The sequence below is a fragment of the Labrus bergylta genome, chromosome 21, assembly GCF_963930695.1.
Source record: "Labrus bergylta chromosome 21, fLabBer1.1, whole genome shotgun sequence".
Lineage (NCBI taxonomy): Eukaryota > Metazoa > Chordata > Actinopteri > Labriformes > Labridae > Labrus > Labrus bergylta.
In genome coordinates, this window is record NC_089215.1 from 6,682,730 (window position 1) to 6,707,967 (window position 25,238).

Consider the following 25,238-nt stretch of genomic DNA (forward strand, 5'->3'; position numbering starts at 1 on the left):
CTTACCCTCACAGCCATGAGAATAATCCCTGCAGTCAAATAAGCATCATTTCTGATGACATTTACATCCTATTTTGTATTTCATGTTGCAAAGGCTGCGCTGGTCCCAAACCACCCGTTTCCAACAGTAGACGTCCCAGACCACGCCCACTACACCATCGGGGTTGTCATCCTGTTTGTGGGCATCACAGGCATGCTGGGAAACTTCCTGGTCATGTATGCTTTCTGCAGGTACGTTTGTAAGGAAAGGACTTCCTCCAATAAGCTTGTTCAGCAACACGCAAAATCTAAAGGGATAATTTATTTTCTAAAATTGATATTATTATTTCAACAGCTGTTTGTGTTTTTTTCTGTTTATCTGCAGGAGCCGGAGCTTGCGAACGCCATCCAACATTTTCATCATTAACCTGGCTGTCACAGACTTTTTCATGTGTCTTACTCAGACACCCATCTTCTTCATCACCAGCATGCACAAGCGCTGGATCTTTGGGAAAAAAGGTAACACATGCACACACATGTTTACTTTTTTTACACACTGTGCAAACTATCCTAAAACATTAAAAAACACACATTTTCTTACACACCGTCTTCAGTGTGCATCCAAACACATCTTTAACATTCATGCATGCACACTTCAGATTCAGCAGGCACCTGAAATGTGTCCCTCCCCTGCTAAGTGTGACCCACAGTTCAGTTAAGATTCTGAACACACACACACAGGCCTGCCGTCCTCTATCATCCCTCTCTGCTACAGCGTAAAAAGAAACACCAAAGGCTTACTCTGCAGTATCCAAACCCCATCGATCACTCAGAACAAAGCTAGGATGCATGTCACAGCTGTGTTTTACGTGAGTGCATTTGGCGGGGGATGTTGCACTCTGTTGTTTTTTAAGCAACCTGCTGGGAGCCGAGATAGAGAGGAGGTATAGGAGGCTCCACACTCCACTGATCAAACACTGATAGTCAGAGCATGGTGTTTTCCTTCAGGAGTTGTCCTGACCTTGATGAAGACAGCCAATCGCTGTCAAATCTGGAGCTCAACTCTCAATGGCGCTTACAGCTAGAGGACTCTCACTTTTATCCCTTCAACCCCAAACCACTTTTTAACACATCTCTTCTTTCTTTTGCCTGTCCTTTTCAGAAGAAACAGAGAGACAGAAGTTAACAAGAGGGTTCAAGGATGAATAGTGGCTATAGAAACAACAAAGCAAAAGCCAACTGAACCTTTAATTGTGTTCTATTCAACCTGCTCTTTAGAACTCAATCCCCCCTGCACCTGTAAATGATGGCACTTCTTAGCAATAGTGTGGCTCTAGGGAGGCTAACGTTAGCATGTTTAAGTAGGATAATCTGTCAGTCTGTTGCTCAGGAGGGAGCAACCTCTGCAATTATAGGATATAAACTTGGCACAACACGTCCATTGCCCCCAAAGGATCATTTCTATGTAATAAAGAGGCCAAAACTGGCCTTATTTTTACACTGAGAGCTGCATTAATTTGTCTTTCACCCCCACTGAAATGCAGTTAGCACATCCTTAATATCTTTAAAGGGATGTTTTTATCTGTAAATAGGGACATTCAAGCAGGAGAGAATTTAGAATATTAATATGTGATGTGATTTGATAACTCAAACACTAAGTGACATGTCCCCAACATGTTTAACAAGCTTGTTGTTATCAGGATTTGTTCACCAATTCTGTCTGTCTTTCTTTAATTTCCTTTCTTGATGGACCAAATTGTCCATGTCCTTAATGCTTTAAGTGTTTTTGCAGAAGCTCCACTTTTTGAAATTGAATTTCTGTGCATCCACTCTTTGAAAGTGGACGGTGTGCAGAACCCCAAGTGCTCTCCAATGCTTCCTGAACATAATTGGTAAAACCATTCAGTTAAGCAAAATGTGAATCGTTACAGAGAATAACAAAATCAGTTAAGACCAGAAAAATAAACAAAATTGGTAGATAAAAGGTACTTGCCCAATATTTAAGGAAAATGTATATATGGTAAATAAGAATGACTCACTACAAAATATAATTTAAGGTAGGTAGCTGTGAGGTAAAGATGAATTCAGAACCAACTCAAATTTATATGTACAGTAATTAAAAGTGTTTTCAAGAAAATGTTGTCTTACAGAAATATGTGAAATGACCAGTACTTATTGTATGAAATGTGTTTGAAGTGCATGTCAGTACCATTGAAACAATTTAAAATGAAGATTTAAAGGGATCATTTGTCGTGGCGTACACAGGAATCTGTTAGAAAGTCATGTAACATAGTTTTAAAACTGTAAAAGACCATTCTGGTCGCAGTTGGGGGCATTAGGGAGTTCAAAAAAAGCATTTTGAGGAGACCTGAGCTCAAGCGCCAAGTCAATGTTGGCTTTCATCACATGCATTATATAATATTACGCAAGTCCCAATTGTACGCAACTCAACAAATGTACTTATTTTGACCCAAACCACCATCTTTTTTTAAACTTTATTATTTAATATTTAGACTTAGACTTTTTTTATTGTCATTCGAACTTGTACTTTACAGTGCAGATAAGAACGAAATTCCGTTGCATTTGGCTCGTTGTAGTGCAGGATAAAAAACAGCAGCAAGTATTTACATAGAAAAATAAGGTGCAGATATAAATAGATATAAAAAGAAAAGCTATGAGTAAAATTACTATACAGATAAATATATTGCACGTTATATGTATTTTACAGTCCAGTGAGGTAGTCCTGTGTGGGGGTTTGAGGGGGAATGGAAACCTAACCAAACTGTAACCCTCTCACTAACTTAACCACTTGTTGTGAAGGTTTCCTCTCAAAAGTGCTCTTTGTAATGGCATTGTTTCAGAGGTGGTGGCATGAAGTTTAAAAACACTGCCTCTGTGACATTATTCAATGTGAAGAGGTGGTTATATCATGTAATTCTGTTAGTTCAGATTTTTCCAAGATTTGCTAAAAATGATTGTAATATCAAATGAAATGACCCCTGAGATATTTTACATATGCCTGTTATCTTGATCTTAAAAATGCCCCAGGACCTTAGAATATAGTTCCTCTCTAGAGAACGTCTGCTGTTCTTTTGGAGCCGATCTGGACTTCATTATCTGCAGTAACTTTTCCACACTTTAGACAGCCGAGCATTGTGATATCCGTTCTTTTACCTGAACGATATTTGTTTGGGTTTCTTCACGCCAGGGACACAATTCAGATGTTGTCTTGTGCTGAGATGTGATGACTTGGCACGGTGATTACATGCTGTGTGACAGGTCGGCGGTAATCACACACTCTGAGCCTGAAGGGACAGGCGCTGATAAGGGAATGATTGAGTGTTTGTATTTGGTTGTGTGTGTGTGTGTGTGTGTGTGTGTGTGTGTGTGTGTGTGTGTGTGTGTGTGTGTGTGTGTGTGTGTGTGTGTGTGTGTGTGTGTGTGTGTGTGTGTGTAGATTTCTTCATACATTATGGATAAGTTTAACGTAATTATAAGCTGTATGGACGCTATGGAACAATAAGGGGCCTGTTAGATGTCTTGTCAATGCTGTAGCAAGAAATCGTGCACAGTATGTCAGCATATTACGGTTATTTACTGTAAGTTCTACATCTATTAATTATTTAAGCTCTCAATGCTGTTCGCACATGCCACACTTTCTCTAGCTTTCCCCCTGGTAACAACGTATTTGGTCTCCAATCACCCTTCCATCCATCTTTTTTATCATTCTGTTTCTTGTTTCACCTGACACCCTGACTCATCCTTCCTATTGTGCTCCTCTTCCCATAAACCTGACCTTATTTCCCCTTTCTTTCACCTCCAATTCCCACTACTATCCTATCGCATCTTTTTTCCATTCCCTCTGCTTCTCCTGTTTCTCTGTCTTTCCTCCACTGTTGTCTTTCCCAACATCCTTCCACTTAAATCAATCCAAACGGGCTTTGTTTCAATGAAATACAAAAATTTAAAGGACATTTTAATATCATCCTATTACATTAATATTGAAAATATAAAATTTGGAGATGTACAGCAAGTCTCACTTCACAACTATCATTCTCTTTCACTCTATAAGCGCCTTTTCTTTTCGTTTGGGTTCCACCAACTGCTGAAGGAAATTTCAATATCTTAAACTAAAGGCATCAATCTGTTTACCAGCTGCCTACTAGCTGTGTGCTTTTACTGTATGGTGTAAGGCACTCTGGGTTTTATTCAATTTTCCAAACAGCTGCTTGTTGTAGCCAGAAACTATGCTCTGGGAGCTGTGAGATGGAACCAAAGCAGTAAAACTTTTGTGCCATTACAGAAGGTTTTAAAAGGCAATTATAAAGTATGTTTGTATCTGATGTTTTCTTGCTAACGTAACATACAGAAAATACAATAAAGCTGACAAAACAGACATTCTACCGTAGAATAAAGATAATCTTTTAGCTCGAAATGTTTCCAGTGTTGGCTAAAGTTTGTCCTCTCTTCTTCCAGGTTGTGAGCTGTATGCCTTCTGCGGAGCTCTGTTTGGTATCTGTAGTATGATGACACTGATGGTGATTGCAGTGGACCGGTACGTGGTGATCACCAGACCTCTGGCCTCGCTGGGGGCGATGTCCCGAAGGAAAGCCCTGAGCATTGTAGCTGCGGCCTGGGTCTACTCCATGGGCTGGAGCCTGCCCCCCTTCTTTGGCTGGAGTGAGTACAACTTAAGAGTCATCATCGATCAGGGTGATTTCTCTGAGGGTGTTAGTCTGTTGAGCTCTCTCTTAGTATTGTACCTTTTTTTTTAAAAACTTTTTAAAGTGTCAGCATGTCAACTTTCCGCTGAAAGTACTATGTCATCTAGAACTTTTCTGTTTCGTAAATGTGACAAATACATTTACGACTTGGCTCAGAAGGCAGATCACGTTATTCTTACCTTAAGCTGACAATACAACAGCTTAACAAAAACTGATGAGGTTGTTGACTGCTTGCTTTGTGTTCTCAGTGATATACAGTATATGCCGTGCCCGGCTCTAGTCCTTGTGGATTGGACCAATCGGATGTCATTTAAATACTCAAAGTTCGATTGGTTGGTCCAGTAACATAAAAACTGGATACAGAGGGTAGATCCGTTACTTCACTACACACAGCCTACTTTGCTTACACTCCTTGTCAGATGCATTTTTGGTAATGTTTGCTAACTTCAGCTTTATCGGTGGGCAAATTTCTCTCAAAAGCAAAAAAAGTTTTAAGGTTCATTCCTCATGCTTTGATTCCTCTCTTGATCTGTCACCATGCACCAATTTCTGGTTGCTAAACCTCAGGACACCACTGTGGCTGGGCCAACAGAGGCAGGCTTCACAGTGTTGTTTGAAAAATGTGAAACCTTCATTGCCAGTTAACCACATTGTTGCTTCTCATTTAAATAGAATAAACATTTGCAGACAAGAAAAAAAAAAGGTGGCTAAATTGTTATTATACCAGTCCGTGTAAGAATATATAATTAGATGCAAAGTTGTCCTCCAGTGAGGGGGGTGGGTGCTGGGTTTTATAAAACTAATATTCTTTTGTTTTAATTACACTCTTATGTGGACTGTATTGCCTCTGTGCCTTAAAAAAAAGAGCTGAAATGTGATGATACTTTTAATTGATATTTCTTGCAATATGATAGGGTTACATCATTCCTCTTAATTGAGCACTAATGTCCATTTATACACTCTTAAAGTGAGATAAATGTCTCACCTATATTTCACCACATTAGCAGAGCTTCTTGTGGACAACATTATCTACTTTACTGTTAATACAATTCATTAAATGAAACCTCTTTCTATTAGGAGTGGGGTTACAGGACAGGACTATTGTTTATTTGACCTCACATTAAAGGCTGCATTACTGTTTTAATGCACCACCATAAGCACACTAATGACTCAATACATGCACACCAAAGATGTTGCATTAAAAACAGTTGCATGCTTGGACTTGCTAAAAGCTAAATGCCTATATGCTCACAGTGGATCCCAAGTGGTAATTCAACTTTTTTTGTTTGATTTCACATGTGGCTCAAATGGTCACTTCGCCTTCTATACTTTCTTTCTCGTTTGTAATACCCTTTCATCTGTCTTTGTGAGTTGTTATACTTATGAACTTGAATCTTCAGTTAGGTTGGCTTTCTGTCTTTCTAGTTTTTTACATGCAACTATAACTTTAACTTCAACTTCATTGCCATTTTGGGAGAATTGTGTTGCAACCAGTTCAAACAATACAACGTATACAGGCACAAAGACTCAAGTACAAACCACCGTTAAAAGACCCCCATCTATAACCCATCCATGACTCACTTGTTAATGAAGTGCCTCCTTTAATGTAAATTGTGTGAAGATTCTGAGAAGTTGGACAGAGAGGTGGACTGGTTACAGTGGGATTGGTTGGAGGGGTGGTCATACTGGAGCAGAGGGGCTTACTATACTGGTTCATGTGGCACTAGATATAATAAAACGTGAGAATGTTTCACCAAGAGCAGACTGTTGAGGACACCAAGAATGACACTCAGAGAGGTAAGCAACATCTATCTAGAGGGACAGCACAACCACTCTGTTTCCTAGCAACCTAGTTGTGTGTGTATGTGTCTGTGTGTACTAAACAGTGTGTTAAACTCAGCAGTTCCTAATGTTTGTTTGTGACTACAGCTCCTGAAGAAAGTATATTGTTTAAGCATCTCTGATTGGATGATACTTGATCCTTCTTTAAAAATTTAAATTTAATTAATGCCTGTAGCCTACAGCTTCTCTGTCAAGTACGTTTAATTGTTTTAGTATAAGGTAAATTATGGAAAGGCTCTTGTGTGTTTATAATGGATTAACAGTTATGCACTGGTTGTAATTTCTGTCTATAAAATAAGGTTTTTTGTTGAAGGCTCGCAGGCAAGTGGTTTGAATTAGTATTTGAGACATTTTAAACTAAAGGGTCTTTTATTTAACAAAATAATCATTTTCAATACATTAATTGCAGTATCCCTTTAATAGTGTCCTCAAGAAGTAATTCCAAGCATGTATTTATCCAACTACTGGCCTTCTAACATGTATTTCTTTCACATCCTGATGAACTGCTGTCAGGGTCACAGCTTGTCATTTTCATTAGCTGCCGCTCTACAAGACCTAACATAGGCCTTACAGAGGGCAAACACCAGAGCTGTTAACACAAATAACAGGAAACCACTATTTGTTCTCAAAACTGAGACCATAAGTTATCTGTCCAAACAAGACGTAAATTATGGGAGGACCAGTGGGCAAAACACTAGGTATTTTTGCAATTTGTGAAAATGTTCCCATGTGGCAGCATGTAGACAGAGAACATGAGAGGACCAAGTATGGAGCCCTGCGGCACTCCTTTGGGAAACTGGACGAAAAATATAAAAAGTCCTATACAAAAGCATGCAACCAACTCAGCCAATTTAAAACACATGAATTCATACATACTACAGTATACATACTGTGAAAGCACTGCAACCAAATTGTATCTAAATATGTTTCTTACCTTCGTTTTCGTGATATAATTTTATGATATGTGAAATATTTAGATATTCTTTAGATTGTTTGGGCCATTTTATTGGCATTATCTTCCATTATTTTATTAATCTAATTATGTGTTTCTTTTCCTATACCAATCTTGCAAAACAGATGATTTCCTTCCACTTTCAATTTACTGTATAGACAAATTGTTTGAAAGGTTTACATTTTGTATATTTATTTGAACCGAACCAACACAGGTATTTAAGACACAGACACTGTTAACTCCTGTTGCTGGTCTATTATCTTTGTCGACCCTGCTGCTGTTTTCTAACAGAAAATCCCTTGGGGTTTGGAGCCCCTACTGCCACAACAACTTAACACAACATGCAATAAAACTGACTTATGACTTCCTTCCGTGACTGAATGTGACTGAAGGAGAGACTGTGATTTTTTTTTTCCAAGGTCTGCAGCTATATTACAAGTGTGTATGTGTATATGTGTATTGTAGGTTTATTTTAAATTGTAGTTGAACATTTATTCATGTTTCTTTATGTTTTTGTGTTTCTGGGTGTGTAATTCCTTTATTTACTTTGTATGAAATGCAGGATGTAGTCAAGGTGGGCATTCCCAATGCAACAGGTTTGACTATTTTATAGTAGAAACAACAGGGGGAAAAGCCTCATCTTCTACCCTTATATAGATTTTGCATTTCGGGCCACTTTGTTATTTCTTTTTTGCTTCAGAAAACCAGAAACGGCATATAACAGAATAACAATAATACTGTAATAATGACACATAACAGAATGTCGCTTTGATAGACATTTTCGTTTTATCATTGGATTTATTTATCTAATAGGGTCAATGCAATTGAGCATAATTTCAATACAAATCATGAAACTGATGTGCTCCACAGAGAGTTTATGGCTGCTGTTATAATTTCCAACTCTTGTCCATTGTCCAATGCTATATGTAGTTCAACAATGAACTCTTTCCTTTAATAACTTGGCTTCTTTGTTGAATATTATATCATTGGATAGAATCTTAGTCACCCCATTGCCAGACATATCTCAACAATTGGTTTCAGCGTTGTGCTGGCACAGGAAAGGTATAGCTGAACTTGTTCCTTTAACTAATGCCAATTTGTCTTGGCCAGCGCAGAGTCCATGTTGTTTGTTCATTTACATAACCGATAACGCAGAAGGGAGGAGGGTACTAGCGGATCATCAATTGAGCAGCCAGAGTAAATCCACAAGTGTTGTTTGAATACATTGTGAAAAGTAACCGTGCCTACAGGTTATCGAACACATACAGAATACTGAATGCTATTGTGAAGATGCAGGGAGTTCAAGGCCTCTCAGATAGAGAAGAAGCACATACACTATACAACACAGAAACTGACTGAAAAAGGATTTATCAGATTTTCTGGGAAACGACCTCTTGACGTGTTTATGTTCTCCACAGGTGCCTACGTCCCAGAGGGTCTGATGACGTCCTGCTCCTGGGACTACATGACGTTCACCCCTTCTGTCCGCTCCTACACCATGCTGCTCTTTACCTTTGTCTTCTTCATACCCCTCTCCATCATTATCTTCAGCTACTGCTGCATCTTCAGAGCCATCCGACACACAACACGGTGGGTACATGCACCCACACACACACACACACACACACATGCAGTCAATGTTAAATCATGCTCCTATCTTACTCACTTCAACAACATACACTCCGGTGTGTGAGTGTGTGTGTTTTGAAACGGATGTCTTGTTGATTAATGATGTGTCTGGTTTCTTCTATTGATTTCCACTGATGTTGCGCTTGAGCTGAACGTTAATGTTGCCTGTACAGGCGGGCTGCCAATACAGGTGATGAGAAAACTGTGTCGGCGCACAATCACAGCATATTTCTGAGTCAATTTACCTGCATGACCGTTTAAAGAAATGAATTAAAAAAGACAATTACGATAATGAGAGGAAAAAAAAAGATCTTGAAATGGAAAATTTGAAAAGCAAAAAAAAAAAAAAGGTTTCATTACTTTGATGAATGACTGCTTCTGACAGAGCGATAACAAAGATCACTTGCGACGGGACCAGAGACTCTGCAAAGAGAGCCCATAAGATGAGGAGTGAGTGGAAAATGGCCAAGATCGCACTCATCGTCATCCTGCTGTTTGTCGTCTCCTGGGCCCCTTACTCCTGTGCTGCCCTCACTGCATTCGCCGGGTAGGTGTGTATGTGTGTGTGCTTTGTCCACGACTGCTTAAAACATATTATCTTAAAGTCTAGTGACGTCAAAAGATCTCTGTATGATCTGAAAACTGGCTTAGCACTATATTTGTGGCAGCACAGTACTGACAGCAATGTGTTATTAAAGCTGCCACAGTCCATGTATCAACCTATTCAAAACCAGGCAGCAGTGTTTTTCCATTCTAAAGCAACACAAACATTTACTTTGTGTTCGATCTGGAAATACCTTGAGGATTAAAAACATTTTTGTCAAAGAAGCTTTAAGGCTCTGCAACTTGAATGTTACTCCGGCTGCTTGGTGGGTGACAAATGAATCCTAATTCAGTCACATTTAGAGGAAATAGTTCTTCAGTCAGATCGGGCAGTGAAGTCTCTGCTCTCCGAAGGAAACAGAGTCTCTAAAGCAGCTCTAACTGATTCCTTCTGATGGAAATCAGAATGTGAAAAAAGTGTGACATGGTGTTGTGTAAGAGGGCTCATATGCATTCGTGAACTGACTTACCTCTTCCCTCCTCTTTTTAAGGAGCATTTAGACATTTTTAACGTCATTGTTTACCTTTGTGGATGAAAACAGTTTTACTTCACTGTCACCGCTTTTACAGCCTTATTTTCAGCAATAGCCGGCAGCTGTTTTAAGAGAAAAAATTACTACAGACAGACAAAGTCAGAAACAAGCTGGTGAATGCTGATGGCCTCGGTCGCGACACATGTACAGAGACTAAAAGTTCTCCAAGCAGGCAGCCCGGGTTCAAGTCTGCATGTCCATCCCTACTCTCTCCCGATTTCTTACTCTATCCACTGTCCTGTCTAAATAAAGGCTGAAGCCCAAAAACAATATAATAAAAAAAAAAAAACTTGTTAACAATTTGAAATATGTCTGAAGCAAAATGAGTTCTGGAGAATGTAGAGGCCATATAAATACCTAAAAGAGAAGGAATTCTGGACCTGACATTCATCAGGTTGCCTAAAAAATACTTCATCATCATAACTCAGCATCTGCTTGATGTGAAAAGAAAACTGTTCGCTAAAACAGTTAGCTACATAGATTTCAAGAGGAGAAAATGTGAACTTTTTGACATATTTTTGAAGTAATTTAAAATGCACCTTTTTACAGCAGCTTGTCTTTGAGTCATTGTCGCTGTGACTCTCTTTCATCCATTGACCTAGTCGCCTTCATAGCAGTTAATCTGGTAAAAAGGAGTTACTATATTTCCATTATATATATATTTTGAGACATGAGTAACTTAAAATATATTAAAAACTGGGCCTCTAAAACCAAAGCTCAGAGTAAAGAAATTCTTTATAATTTATAATTTCCTTAATTAATGGACCTTGAAGTTCTTTTAAGTAGGTATCATATTTGACCTGAATTGATGTAATTGTTCACTTGTTATTTAAAGTGTGAATGGCAGCTTGATTAACTTTATTGATTGTACTTTCCACATTCTACAGCAGTGCAGGGTCAGTCACAGCAACATGAATTCAGCATTGACCTTGTGACTGTGTGTCTACACTCATCTTTTATTTTGGGAACACACCCACATCTGCCCTTGTCACATGAATATGTCTCATTTCCCTCTTTCCTTTTTTCCTCCTCTTGCTGACATCTGTCCCTGCTCTTATCTCTCCTCTGTCTCCCTCAGGTACGCCGACCTGTTGACTCCATATATGAACTCTGTTCCTGCTGTGATCGCGAAAGCATCTGCGATATACAACCCCATCATATACGCTATAACACATCCCAAATACAGGTAAGATGCATATTTAAGGGATGAGTATTGTGTAGAAAACCATCAAAACACCTTTTTATAGGTTTACATGTTCTCTCTCTCCACTATATCTACACGGAATATTTTGAAGATGAATAAATAAAAATCCCAAACAATTAAATAAAAAACGAGACTAAGTTAGCCAACCATTAAATGTGATGTCAATGGTAAAAACCAGAGAAGAAATACCCTTTTAAATCAGAAACAGGAGGCAGATTTAAAAAGTGTCTCGGTGGAGTTTCATGTGTTTTACCTCAGGCTCTGTCATGCTCTGACATATTTTTCTGCTTCCAATGCAAACCGAGTTTTCTCCCCGAGTAAATATTGAATTTTATTTCGGTCCCAGTCTGTGTCCAATTCTTGGCAGTGCTTTGCCGTGTACTCTGCTTGATGTGGACACTGTTTTCTCTGAGTTTCTAGGTTTGTATTTGTGTTTGGGTGGCCAATATTCTATTAATGTCTTACAGGTTCCAAATCATCTGATATCTGTATTTTCTGATCAGCAGTATTATAGCAGTGTTGTGTTATCACAGTAGACACCAAGAAGTTCATGTTTGTGAACTTTCAACAGAAATGTTTGTTTGTTTCCTTCTTGTCATGGGCACCTTTCTATGATTTTTCACAGTCCGGTGATATATCAATGAATTCCACTTTTCAGAACAAATACTGACACAAAAATAAATCATAAATTTGAGAAAATTAAAGCCCCTATGAGGAACTTTCCATTTGTGTTGATGATGGCGCCCCCTGTGGACAAAGTGGTACCTGTGATGTCTTTGATGATTTTGTCCTGTACACTTTTTTTTTTAATATTTGATGTGTAAAATGTAAAAAAAGGCTTTTCCTGTGGCGTGCTGTTTATCACTTCTAACATCTAACATCTAACATCTAATTAAAGTTTATTTTTATAATCGTCTAAAATGTGTTCACATGAGCTTTGAACAAGAAAAACAAAAATAAGAGAATAAATCACAAAACAATACAGTAGAACAGAAAGAAGTGTAGGACAAATTAGAATAGAGTAGAGTAGAATGAAATATAATGGAGTATAAAAAGGTAGGATACGATTGAAGAAAATACAGTAGTATAGAAAAGGATTACAAATTATAGAATATAATAGAAAATATTAATAGAAGAAAATAGAATTGTGTTAAATAGAATATAATAGAAAATCTAATACATAGTAGACAACATGTACAGTTTAAAGACAATATAATACAATACATTGTAGAAGATGTACCAAACACCTTTTAGTTACAGTATTTTAAGAAGGTACAGTTTCCTTTACGCCTGCAGTAAATACGTAAGTGTTATATGTGTTGGTTCAGTTACATGTATTTTGTTTTATGTGAGCTTCCATGTAGAAACTCTCTCTGTGCTACTATCTAATGTGTATCTATTGATAAGTACATCGTACCACATCACATCAACCTCAGACGATCCCTTTAATTCACAGCTATAAATCAGCTGAGGACATTTCCTCTGTATCACCCACTTTCATGTGTTAATAGAATTTAAATGTTCTTCTTGAAACCTTGATGAAGAAGGTCAAATTGGCCCCGTTCACTTGGCCCAACTGTTTGATCAAATGAAATGTGTTTAATTAACGATTTGAATTTGATTTTCTCTCCCTCAGGTCGGCGATCAGCAGATACGTTCCTTATCTCGCAGCATTACTGTGCATGACGGGCAGAGACCGCTTCAGCAGCAGCAGCTTCCTGTCCACCCGCCGATCAACCCTCACTAGCCAATCAGAGAGCAAATGCGCCAGCAAGCCCCGCAACTCATCCCTGTCTGAGAGCGAATCAGTGAGTTTATCTCATATATAATATGGTATGTCTTTGTCTTACACCTCCATTGATAAATACTCTAAATTACAAGTTGCTGATTTTTGCTGTTTCTTTTTTGTTTTTTTCTCAGGCTCATTTCTCAGACACGGAGGACGAGTGCTCGTCTCGGACGCCCGTCAGTCGTCAGCTGTCTGCTGATGCCAAACAGGTGCGCCATTCCAGCCAGAGGTCAAAAGTGAGAGGTCACCACACGGGAGACTTTGAGAGAAGTGGCCACAACCTCCCTGACCCAGGCATACGTCTCATCTCGCACATCACAGTGAGTGTTGGTGCTTGGATTATGTAAAACAAAGTGTTACTTACACACTTTGATATGCACTAGTGTTACTCAAACTGAAGGTGAAACTGATACATTTATAACTTTTCTACTTTAAGAGTCAGAAAGGCGTCACCACACCGAGACACTTTGACTTTTAGCTCTCAAACTGGGTTTAGATGGGGGATTTGGCTCCTGTTTTGGCATAATGCCAAATCTAATCGTAATCCAATCCTTTGAGTAGTGAGCTCATGTTGTTTCGAAGTCAGAGTGCACAGACGTCATGTTTATGTTCAGTATTTACTGGCACATTGCTTCATGAGGTCATGTCAGATGGAGCATTCTTCAGCATACGATCTGGTTAGATCATGATGTTTTGGTCCCTTGTCGCAGTATGGTTTGATTTTGTGATCAAGTATTCACTATCCCTGTTGATTTGGACTCTGGATAAGACTTACCTTTGAAGAGTTACTGTTTTTGTTTTTAGGATTCATTAAGAACTTTGCAGTTGACAGACAAAGTTGAATTCAAATAGTTTTGTAAAGGCCGCTGCAATCCTCCAGACCGGAATAACATAACCATCTAATAATCCTTCACTTAAAGGCCATAAGTGCAGAACTGTAGAGTGCTCACAACACCAACTAAAGTATTCTGTCAAAGATTTTAAAAAGACATTATAACTAAGTCAGTAAAAAAAACTGTCTCTATGACGGGTGAAAGACCTTTCATCCTTCACAGAGGGACACACTATGACTTTAGACATTCACCATTATAACATTTTACTCACATCTTCCAGACTTATATCCGTATGGTGACGGCAGTCTGACAAGCTAAGAAAACTGTTCAAATAACATTTGTTCATTGCATTACTTCGCACACATGCACAAGAACGTACAGTAGTTCGACTAGCAAGAAGCTCTTATGGATTGCAAAAATGTTTTAGTCATTTGGTTAGGATGTGTAGCCTTCATCTGATAAAGCAAGAAAAAATAAAACAGAATAAACGTGTAAGCTGGGAGTAAACATATTCAAACATAAAGTAATGTGGTAAAATACATTTTAAAATACCATGTTATAGGGTAGAAGCTTTGCAGCTGTGCAGACATGTGTGTTACATGAATTGAAAAACTACTTCATGCAGAATAAAGAATATGTAGACTGTAACAAGCTCAGGAAATGACCCAAAGGACCTTCAAGTCTTTCTCCAAAGAGCCTCTTTATTTCTCACTAAGGCTCAAGTTTTCATTGAAGGTTTACATGGCCGTGTGCCTGCCAATGTTCTTCTAAAAACGATGATCTGTCAGTTCTTTACACACAACTATATGCACCACTTTTCATGTGAAGTGCAACACAAAGAATGTCTTTCAAGAAAGGCTGTTTGACCCATATATGAGCTCTTTCACAACTCCTGCTCTCTGAGACGGCCTACTGTCTGTACTTACATCAAGACTAGAGTAATCCCTTTTGTCCTCAAATGTGGACAAACAACATTTCTTACAAACAAACTCTTTTTGAGCTCAAACAGACCCACATATGCCGTCCTGACACACTTCCAGACTCTAACATGCCAACCAGGTGGACTGACAACCCTTCTTTGACCTCTTTGCTTTTCAGGGAGTGAATGACCTTTCCGAGGTTGACTGCCTTTAACCCTCCACCATTTGGTCAGAACTGACAAAGCCTTTGAGGTGAAACATCTCCAAGAGAAAAAAAAAAGTCAAAGGTTGACCTTTTGACTCATCACTTCTAGAGATTCTTTAGACTTAAACTTCTATATTATAATGTTGAATCGTGAACTATATATGTTCACAATTGTGGCCAGTTTTCTCATCTTTGTAAGATGTTTTATAATTTGGCATAAACTCTGCAAGTAGTCGTTAGGTAAGATGGTAGATCATGACAAACGTCCACACATATTGGTACTTGATAAAACCCAACAGTCTGACCAATGAACCACAAACTCAATGTGGGGCATCGGATATGGAGCATTTCCGTTTTTCTGTAATCATCTTAGTTCACATTAGAAAAAAACACAAGCAATTCTCATGTACGCACATCAATGCAAACACACACACACACACACACACACACACACACACACACACACACACACATACAGGGACACTGGCATGCAGGTTGGGTTCACAGAGGACTCCATTACAGAGGGCCGAAAGACTTATCCAATAATCTGGGTGTTTCAGTCTTAATCCACAGTTTGCATGACGCGACTCCACGTTTCAACTGCACTTGAAGGCAGACGAAAACAGCTGATTGTTCAGAAGTCTTTGACCTCCATCTGCTTCAATCTCTGCACAGAGCAAAAGATAGACACTGTTACTTTTGTCTTTAACCATTGTGTATTACTTTGCTAGACACACATTTTTTGTATTCCTTTTTTTACAGTCTTGTGTTTCAAAATAATTTAAAGTAATACATTTTTGACAGAATTTTTTATTTACATATCTTGGTTACGATGACTAAGGTACTTCTCTTACGTAAGACTTCTGGACGCAAAGTGTTTTACGTTGAGCTCAAACTATAACTTTGATCTCATGCCCTACATAAGACAGATATAATATGGTGTAAAATGTCTGTACGCTGAAGCTGCAGGCGAATGCTGACTAGCATAGCTAAGCTTAAACTCAGCATACTGTATGTACACACACTTAGATATGTAAACAGTAAATAAAGTCAATCTATGAGCACCTTTTAAACTCCCAAATTAGATGTTATGTCTTGTTTGCTTAATTATTGGCAAAAGTTCTGATTGTTTGGGAGCCGTGTGCTAGACTCTGTTTACAACGAGAGTTCCAGTGGTCTCAGTACGTTGCCTAGCAACATCACACTGACAAAAATATTTCAGCTCTTGAGTTGCTGGTGGAGGGAATTATTCCTGTGGACAAAGCAAGAGTATAGCTGTAGGCCGATAGCTTCAGTATTAATGCAAAGCTAGCCCACTGTGGCATCTAGCTTCATAAATAACAGACAGACCTGAGATCTGTTTTGCTCTACTCCTCCAGCTCTCAACATTCACTTTCCATCCACAAACTTTTCCTTTAAAAATGAATTCTCTATATGTTTTATAACACTACGGGTTTTCAAGAAAACCACAGCTTTTAAGTTGCCCCAATTTCCAGTGCTAATGCTAATCCTGTTGGTACATCATTCTGTAAATCATCTGACATACTTTTTAAAACCAGTGCTTCATTACTTTGAGTTCAAACTCTAATCCAACCTTAGATTTGTACTCAGCAGGAATTTTTCTCAGAGACTCAGAACAAAAGATCTTTTGAATATAACAAACACTAAGTGGCTGTGTTTGTGTGCGCACTGTTCAGACTCTGACAGAGCCTGAAGACATCTCCATGTCGGACTTCAGTCTACAGCCGACCAGTCATCTGCCAGCTACTGTAAGAGACACCAAAAGTCCACCTCTCCATTTGTGTAGTACATGTGGCGTCTGTTTTTGTTTAGCTTTTTTTGCACATTTTTTTGTTGTCACTACTAACAACCATATCCTTTGTAGCGGAAACCTTTGAATAAACATAGACAATGGGATAGATCATCATATCAGCGCCTTGTTTGATGAGCAGCTGATCATGTTTTATAGTCAAATAACATCACAAGTCATTAGCAACAACCGCTAAGTAATAGCTAACAATAGCGTTCAACAAATCCGAGCTCACTGTGTCACGAGTTGGCAAGGATTTTACACTGTTTTCAAACACTTTTTTCAAAAGTAATACCCACCTTGTGACATTTTATCGTCCTCTTTAGCTGTTTACATAAAGTTATCGATCCCTACCAAGGTCCTTTTTCCGTAGTTAAGTTAATGTCATAATCTTTGATCTAACGTACTGAAGTTCATTTTTTTAATTTCAAAAGAAGTTTAGTCAAGTCAAGTCACATTTATTTATGAAGCACATTTAAAAACAGCAACAGCTGACCAAATTGCTGTACAAATGTAGGTTTGTAGTCAAACAGAAGGTAAAGTACCTTAATTTTATAGACAGTATGAATATTCAAAATAAAAGCCTTACAAAACTGTTTTTGAAATGCAAAAAAAGTAGAATTTTAAACGTGATTAAAATGCGTTTCATCACAATTAACTATTGCAATTCATGATAAAATATTTTAATCATTTGATAGCTCTAGATAAAACATATGACCAACCTTTACATCCTTTCTGTCTGAACATGTCTAAGAACTTTTTAAAGGGGCATATCAACTATTGTACAACACTGTCCAGTGACTCCTCAGTATTTAAGAAATCCTAAATTAACAGACTCTGAAGCTGAACCAGCTGTTTTAAATAAATATAAAGGAATGTGAAATGTTTGGCATATGTATTTTTTACTGCCCCTTCTAGTCAGTCCAATCCAAGTTTTACATCCATTCACTTTACATTCATTTTTTGCTGCTCTTACATAAATATATATCAAACCTTGTACAAAATCAGAAGTTTATTGAAGCTTTTACCTGGCATATTCCGCTCATGCTTTCCCACTCAGACTTTCTTTTCTTAAACAAAGTGATTGTTTTATCTGTTGTGGATTCTCTCCACTCCAACACAAGAAGTGATGTAAAGATTGATTCACTGTTTCACACGGAAATCTTTAACCAAAAGGCTGTTCTGCTGCAGAAACACCCAAGTTACCAAAACACAGTTTTAAATAGAGATTACAAAGACATTATGTGATGTGAAACAATTATTTAACAGTTTTGGCTTCTATCTATTAAATAAGTGATGAAATAACCTTGAACATGTTTTTCTTTTTCTTTCATGGAAGAAAGTCTGATCTCCAAATTATTAGAAGCACCAGCAATAATGACATACATAAGCCAAGAGTTTATTTACATCCAACATGTTTATGGGTAAAACCTCAAATAAGTACACCTGAAAAGTTAGTTTGTAGTTAACTGGAAATACACAAGACATCACTGTTTCCCTGACAGAAGTCTTAATGCTGAGCTAAGATAAGATGAAATGTTCCTGGTTCCTGGCTAGGGCAGCTCTTTAAAATCAATGCAGTTCAGCATTTTCAGGGCTCAGCGTCCTTAGTGCAGAAACACCCTCTTAGCGTCTGCAGGCGGGAAAATTACAAGGAATATCATAAATTTGAGAAAGAAAGCCTTTCTGAAAAGTTGAACGTTTTTAAACTTGAGCGCTCGGAGAGGCTGCACAAAAAAGGCAGAGCGCTGGGAAGAAAAAGTTTTCTCCAGGCTGCCGCGTTCTGTTACGAACGCTTTCTGCTCATTGAAAACAAAAAAAAGATGCTGGCCCTTAGAAAAAAATGTTAGGTGGACCCGGGGCCTTAGCGGTCAGTAGAGATGCAGAAGTGACACAAGACAAATAATGTAACATAGCTACAGTAGCAAGAAAAAACTAAGTGGATGCAAATCCTTACACCTAAAAAAAAAAGATCTTATTTAACTCTTGGCAAAAAGGCTATCTAGTGTATTTCTTTTTTTTGTATTATTGCTGTAATTTTGTTAAGACCAGTTTCTTACAAATAGAAAAACAGAAATTAGATTATCCTTAAAAAATTGACTTGTTCTGGTAGCTCTTTTGGTGCAGAACTATTGATCTCAGGTCTTCAAGCGTGTCATACAGTCCCACCAGAATTAATGGCTTTCTGCGTGGAGAGCCATTCAGCAATAACATAAATCAGTGCTTTTGATCAGCTGTAACTGTTTCATCTTGTGCTGGCAATTTAAGTGGAAGAGAGTCGTATCGATCCAAATCAAAGCAACGTCGATAAAACGTAATTCTCTCCCTTTAACCTATGACTCTCTGAATTTCACTTTCACACCAAAGTGCAGGCACGTACTGGAAAAGTGTCGGTCAAGTCTCAGTAACTAAACAGCTCTCTCTTTTCCCACCTACACAGGTGGATAATGTGATGGAGGAGTTGGGGCCCAGGACGTCGAAGTGTAAGACGTCATCAGTCATTGTCGCCTCCATTTCCAGTCCATCCATACTGCATAGTCCTCCAGGTTTTCATGGCAGTCTCAAATCGACCAAATCTTACAGCCCAGTTGCCAGAGAGCCACTGGACATAGCCAGACTGGAGACAACAGTATTACCATGAACAGTTCGGACAAAAGTGCAACGCGTGTGTGTAATCCTTGAAGAGTGTGTGAGTGTGTTTGCGTGCGTTGGACTTTTCTGTACCAGCATGCAGTTTCGCTAGTGATTGAAACTCAAAACCAGAGCATGCACTTACATCGATTTGCACAACAGAGAGGGAGTTTTTGAGTGTGAATGTGCAATATTTAAATGTGTTTTACATTCATAGAGGTTGAAGATGGTTAACCCCGGAGCTGGAGGCCATAAAGTAGCCTAAAAAAAAAAAAAAAAGTGAAATGTTCTCTCTGGAGATTTGGGTATTGATTTGATTTTTATTTAAATTTCGGTTCTACTAAAAAAAACGTTCACAATATTTTCAGCTGAAAAATGTTTTGTCATATATGCTACAAATGAAGATGACAGTCCTGCAGGTATTGGCACCTTTAAAGTAAGATCACCGGGTTACATGAGTTCTTGAGGATTTCACACGTGTCATCAGAACAAGAAACTGAGCTGTGCCTTAAGCTAAAATCTAGCCAGTCATTACATGCAAGCTAGCTACTGTACCTGTAGACTTCATCTCCATGCTTAATGCAGCTAAACCGGACGTACACACATGCCAACCACACAAACTTCCACACACAGAGGGTCTTAAATAATCACCTGCCAGGCGCCGAATGTAGGAAAATTATACGTTTGATGAGCAAAATCCTACTCAAACTAGTAGCTACATGGTGTAGCTCCAGGTCTACGAGTATGTGCTTAGCCAATGTGTTGCGATATGGGCAATATCGCAATCGCAATCGCAATACTCGAGACTCAGCTGCAAATTATAAGTGGACAGCAATGCAATTATTGTCAATCTTGATCAATAAATTGAACAAATGTAATTTATTTAAGGCTGATTTTGTTTGCCAAAGTGCATCTAAGATCTAGATACTGTTGAGAATATTGTTAATGAGTGGGCGTGTCCATCATATTCCTAATGTTGACGGAGCAATATTAGTTTAATATATGTAATGTATGCCCCCACCCCAACACCTCCCAAAAACACTCTGCATCCACCCCTGCATGTATGACAAAACATTTTCTGGTCTTTTGGGGGTAAAATACAGTTAAGTTTCCTCAGTTTAACCTCACAGAAGTTGAATATTAGTAGGTAATACTTAGTTTTTTTAGTTTGGTGTGGCTGCCATTGAGTATATGTGTTAGTACATATCTGAGATGCGATGAAGACAGAAGTGCAGTTAATGCCAATTTTGTCAAATCAGCATTTTCAATATCATTCTTTTAAAAATTAAATCAGGTCAAAAAATCTTTTATACCCTACCCTTCCTTTCTCATTTTTTTTTCGATTACATGATTGTGAGAATAATCTATGAATACTGATATTGAAAATACTGTATTGAGAAACATTTTTACTTTTTAAATTAAATCAAAAGAGTCCTTTTGCCAAGAACCTTTGGAGCAGGTCACTCAACCAATCCCTCTGAGAATCATCTCCATGCTCTCTATTTATACACTGCTTCAGGCTCTTTTTATTTATTTATGTTGATGTCAAAGGTAGCTAGTAGGAAAATTAAGAAATCCCACATTTACAGATTCAGAATGAGACAGGAATCAAACTGACACTGGACACTTTAGTACATTTAACATCAGCAAAGACATCTTTGTCTTTACACCCATGTTGTAATGTTTTTTACAGGATGTGTAACGCAGCCCGTTTCTAGCAACAGTGTTTCCTGTTTACAAATGTATTCATTCAGGAAATGTCAACACATGACAAATATTATATCTTTTTGTATTCATTGAACACGTCTGCCTTGAAGTTCAGGTTGACCTTCTTCTCAGCTTTTCATTCGGGATGCATATGTGCAAAATGCAAAAATGTGAAAGATTACTTCCTGATAAAATGCTGCGGCTTCAGACACTGAGAAAAGGAAGCACGGGACAGAGATGTAAAGTAAAATCTGTGCAAAACACTGCTCCTAATGCAAATACTGACTGTTTATCCCAGCCCTTCTATCCTCTAGTGTGCTAAAAAATACTTGATGTAAGTTCAGTCATCTGACACACTGCACATACAGTTTACAGATCAGTGGGGATACATTCAGTTTATTTTGCTCTTTGCTTATTCTTGCTCTCTGTCATTTATTTTCCCATTCCTGGTGATATGAAGTACCAAAAATAACCAAATCAAGTCACAAATGTGTCATAACACCGTAGTTCAATAGTGTAAGCATGTGAGTGTGAGTTGTTGTTTGCACTGAAGAACCGGACTCAGTACTGTACTTTGTATTTCTCTTGATGCCATTCTTTGTTCTACTATCTCCTATTTGATCTACAGCTGACCGTTTGCAAAATGACTAAACCATTGTAAGAGTGTGGGTTCAGGATTCACATCATACACCATCTCACTACTGTATGTGTTCGCATCTTGTAAATTTCCAAACGCCATTGTTCTCCCCTTTTGTACTGTACGTTGCAATTCACTTTGAGAAATCCTACAACTGCTGCATCGTTGACTATGATTGTAACAACTGTTCTTTTCGTAATGTTGAGTTCAATCTTACACACGCCGTCATTTTTGTGTTTGTTAAGTGACGAACTGCCGAACTGAAATCTAAGAACGTACTTCACTGATGAAAAAAGGTTGTCAAGTCCCTCCGTTACTTATTTGTGGTTCAGTCCCTTTGATGAATGTACAAAATGTTTCTAAAAGCAAAAAGTTGGCTCAAATTTCGGCATTATGACAAAAAAAAAGAAGTAATTTATGTGTATCTATATAGAATTTAAATCTGCTTAAATGAAGTGATGTTTATGAAGTGATGGTTTCATGTTGATTTCTTTTCTTTTTATGAAATGTTTGTGCTGTTATTTATTTTTATAAATAAATTTTTTTTTTGCTATATTCTGCGCAACTGGTAGCCGTGTGTCCATGTTTTGCCTCTGTGGTCCTTACCTCGCCAATGCATTCGGATTGGACAACAAACACTTGTGACTTGAATATAAATGACTTAGCGGATTATTTCAAAAATAAATGATGTATACATACGCACACATTATTACTCTCCTTCAAGGCAACAATCCATCTGCTTGTGCGTTACTGTTATTTTTCTTCTTTAGAAACTGTCATGAGGTTCAGCACCGTAATGATTGGGTTTGTTCAGCTCCTGATCCGCCATCTGTCCATCAGTGTCGACTGTCCGGTATTTTCAGAAATCATTAGGTCAGTTTCCTGAATGAAGAGCCATCCAGGACAGCAGATAACAGCTGGAACATCCTGATGCATTAGCGTACGTCATATCTGACCAACATGTCAGCAAGCAAACATGATGAACTATTATCCTCATGTTGGACCTGACATCCTAGCAGAGCTTTATGGCGCCCCACGGTGGTCACAGTTGGCACTTTATTTGAATGGGTCGAGGGGCTAAATAAGGCATTTACATCCATTAAAGTCACCATTTTGTCACACTCAAAGATTCATATTCACTATGTGGTGTTAAAGAGTTATATGTATTTTCACTCGTTCAGAATTTCTGAAAAGAAGCAGCAAAGAGGTTTCAGATATTTTGCTTAAGTTAAAGAAGCAATACTGAAATCTGAAAATAAGTTCTCGATGGATGATGTTCAAATGTCCCTGAAGTAGAGAGAACATTCAATAAGAACATTTCACATGTACTCTATAGTCATAAAAAAATACAGATGTAATTGGATCTATTGGCTTATTATAAAGCAGCTGTTTTGTACATGTTTGTTTACATTTGAATGTTTTGGTTTACAATACTTACTGATCAGCTCATACATTTTGTGTTTAAGATTCTGACGGTAACAAAAACTGGCAGAAAAATAAAAAGGCTTTAAACAACCATTTTTCATACAGCGGAAATGTGGGTATCAATATAAAGTAACATGACATGTGAATGACTACAAATAGGTTCAGTACGTGATAGATAAATTCTAGCAGAATGTGTGTGTGTGTGTGTGTTTGTGTGGGAGGTATTTTCATTATATTGTACTGAGGCTAAACAGGGAATCAATGAACGTCTTCGGTAAGAAGAGAGATACACCATAGAAGAAGAAAAGATAGCATGTTCAGAACAGAAAGGTTTGATTTCATGTGGATGAAATATTCTACTGCCTCTTTGTCAGTTTCTTCAAAGCATAGATTTGTTTGTTATTATCTGAGAGTCTTCTGATGATTTCGCCTTGCCTCTGTTTTCTTAGCGTTTTCCCTCTCACAGTGCATCAGATATGTTATGAACCTGTGTGGGGTCATGGTGTGTTAGCGGGCCTGAAGGCTCTGCAACACATGTGTGAACATGTGCAGCCATGCGATGTGCACAGAGGTGAAGGGCGGGAGCCACAAAAGAGTGTCACAGTGTCATCCAGTGGGGTGTAATCATGCTGGTTATGCCTCACATTGTGTGAAAGTAAATTCCACTGTTGTGTGTGTTCATGCATGTGTGTCTTTCTTTATGTGTGTCTTTCTTTGGTTAGAGGAGAAGCTGTGATTGGGTGAGAAGAGCTTCTGCCTGTAAATACTGTCATAGAGTGCAAATAGATTTAGAAAAAAAAAGATAAGCCATTCTCACAGTAAACAGACCAATGAATACACGTAAAAATAAACTACAAAATATAAAATAAATGAAATACTCTTTAGTAATAGTTTATCATTCATCACCTGCTGAGTGAAAGGCTTGTCATATCAACTATTATTGTAAAAATCTCGTGCTTTTAAGCCATCTTCAAACAAAAATGATTGAGGAGTAAAGTTTAGAAGTGCTGAAATAAGTTTACACCAACCAAACAATTCCAGGGCCTGAAAAAATGAAGCAAACACTAAAGTGCCAAAATCTGCTGTTCTACATGTTGCAAATTGAGACTGGAACTAAAAGTGAGTCAATGCCCATCAATAACCATATTAAAATGCCTTACTTCACAGTAAGAAGAAAGTTTTTTGTCTTCACCAACACTGTGTTTTTTGAGCTGGCGCCGCCTTTTTTACATTCTGATCCAATGCAGTTCAGCGTCCTAATCCAAAATGCCAAAAAGTGTCAGATCTCTCAGTTGAAAAAAGTTCCATGTTTGTAACACAGTCAGCTGCGCTCGTCAGCATCACTTCCCCCCTCGCTTGTCAGCACTAACTAGCAACTGCACTCTTATCTGTTAACAACTTCCCTAAACGACTTTTTTAACGACGTTAACTATCTAATGAGCTGGCTAACAAATTAGCCTGAGGAATGACCCGGATAAACTCGCCCACGCAAACATCCACAACTGTCCAGCTCCGCCCCCTTAATGCAACATGGTCACTTATGGCATCTGAAAAAAAACAAGATGGTGACAACCATAACGCTGAATTCAGGGCTTCAAAAAATAATTAAAAAAATGGGTGAAGTCAATTTAGCCGTATCCACTACATAACACAAACCATGTCATTTCAACATCTGGAACTGAGTGTGCTGTCAATGTGGACTTATAGTTCCAGCTACTGATAGGTGATAGAAACACGATTCTAACCCTGTTACACCTGAGAACAAACCCTTTTTATTTAGAGGTGCATGTGTGACTGATACTGACAAAAACAATAA

The 25,238-nt window shown here is 38.2% G+C and overlaps 1 protein-coding gene across 2 annotated transcripts in view; it reads left to right on the forward strand.

Annotated features, from left to right (window-relative positions):
- Positions 1-23,503, forward strand: part of LOC109993335 (melanopsin-A-like) — a 30,740-nt gene extending 7,237 nt beyond the window's left edge. The window contains exons 2-11 of one of the 2 annotated variants that reach the window (XM_020646274.3): positions 94-230; positions 364-497; positions 4,455-4,658; positions 8,915-9,086; positions 9,511-9,672; positions 11,340-11,447; positions 13,102-13,273; positions 13,386-13,574; positions 16,910-16,981; positions 19,463-23,503. In XM_020646274.3, coding sequence (XP_020501930.2) covers positions 94-230; positions 364-497; positions 4,455-4,658; positions 8,915-9,086; positions 9,511-9,672; positions 11,340-11,447; positions 13,102-13,273; positions 13,386-13,574; positions 16,910-16,981; positions 19,463-19,663 — 1,551 coding nt within the window. In that variant the 3' untranslated portion in view covers positions 19,664-23,503. The remainder of the gene's footprint in view (positions 1-93; positions 231-363; positions 498-4,454; positions 4,659-8,914; positions 9,087-9,510; positions 9,673-11,339; positions 11,448-13,101; positions 13,274-13,385; positions 13,575-16,909; positions 16,982-19,462) is intronic. The other variant, XM_065949961.1, reaches the window with a different exon arrangement.
- Positions 23,504-25,238: the final 1,735 nt, after the last annotated feature.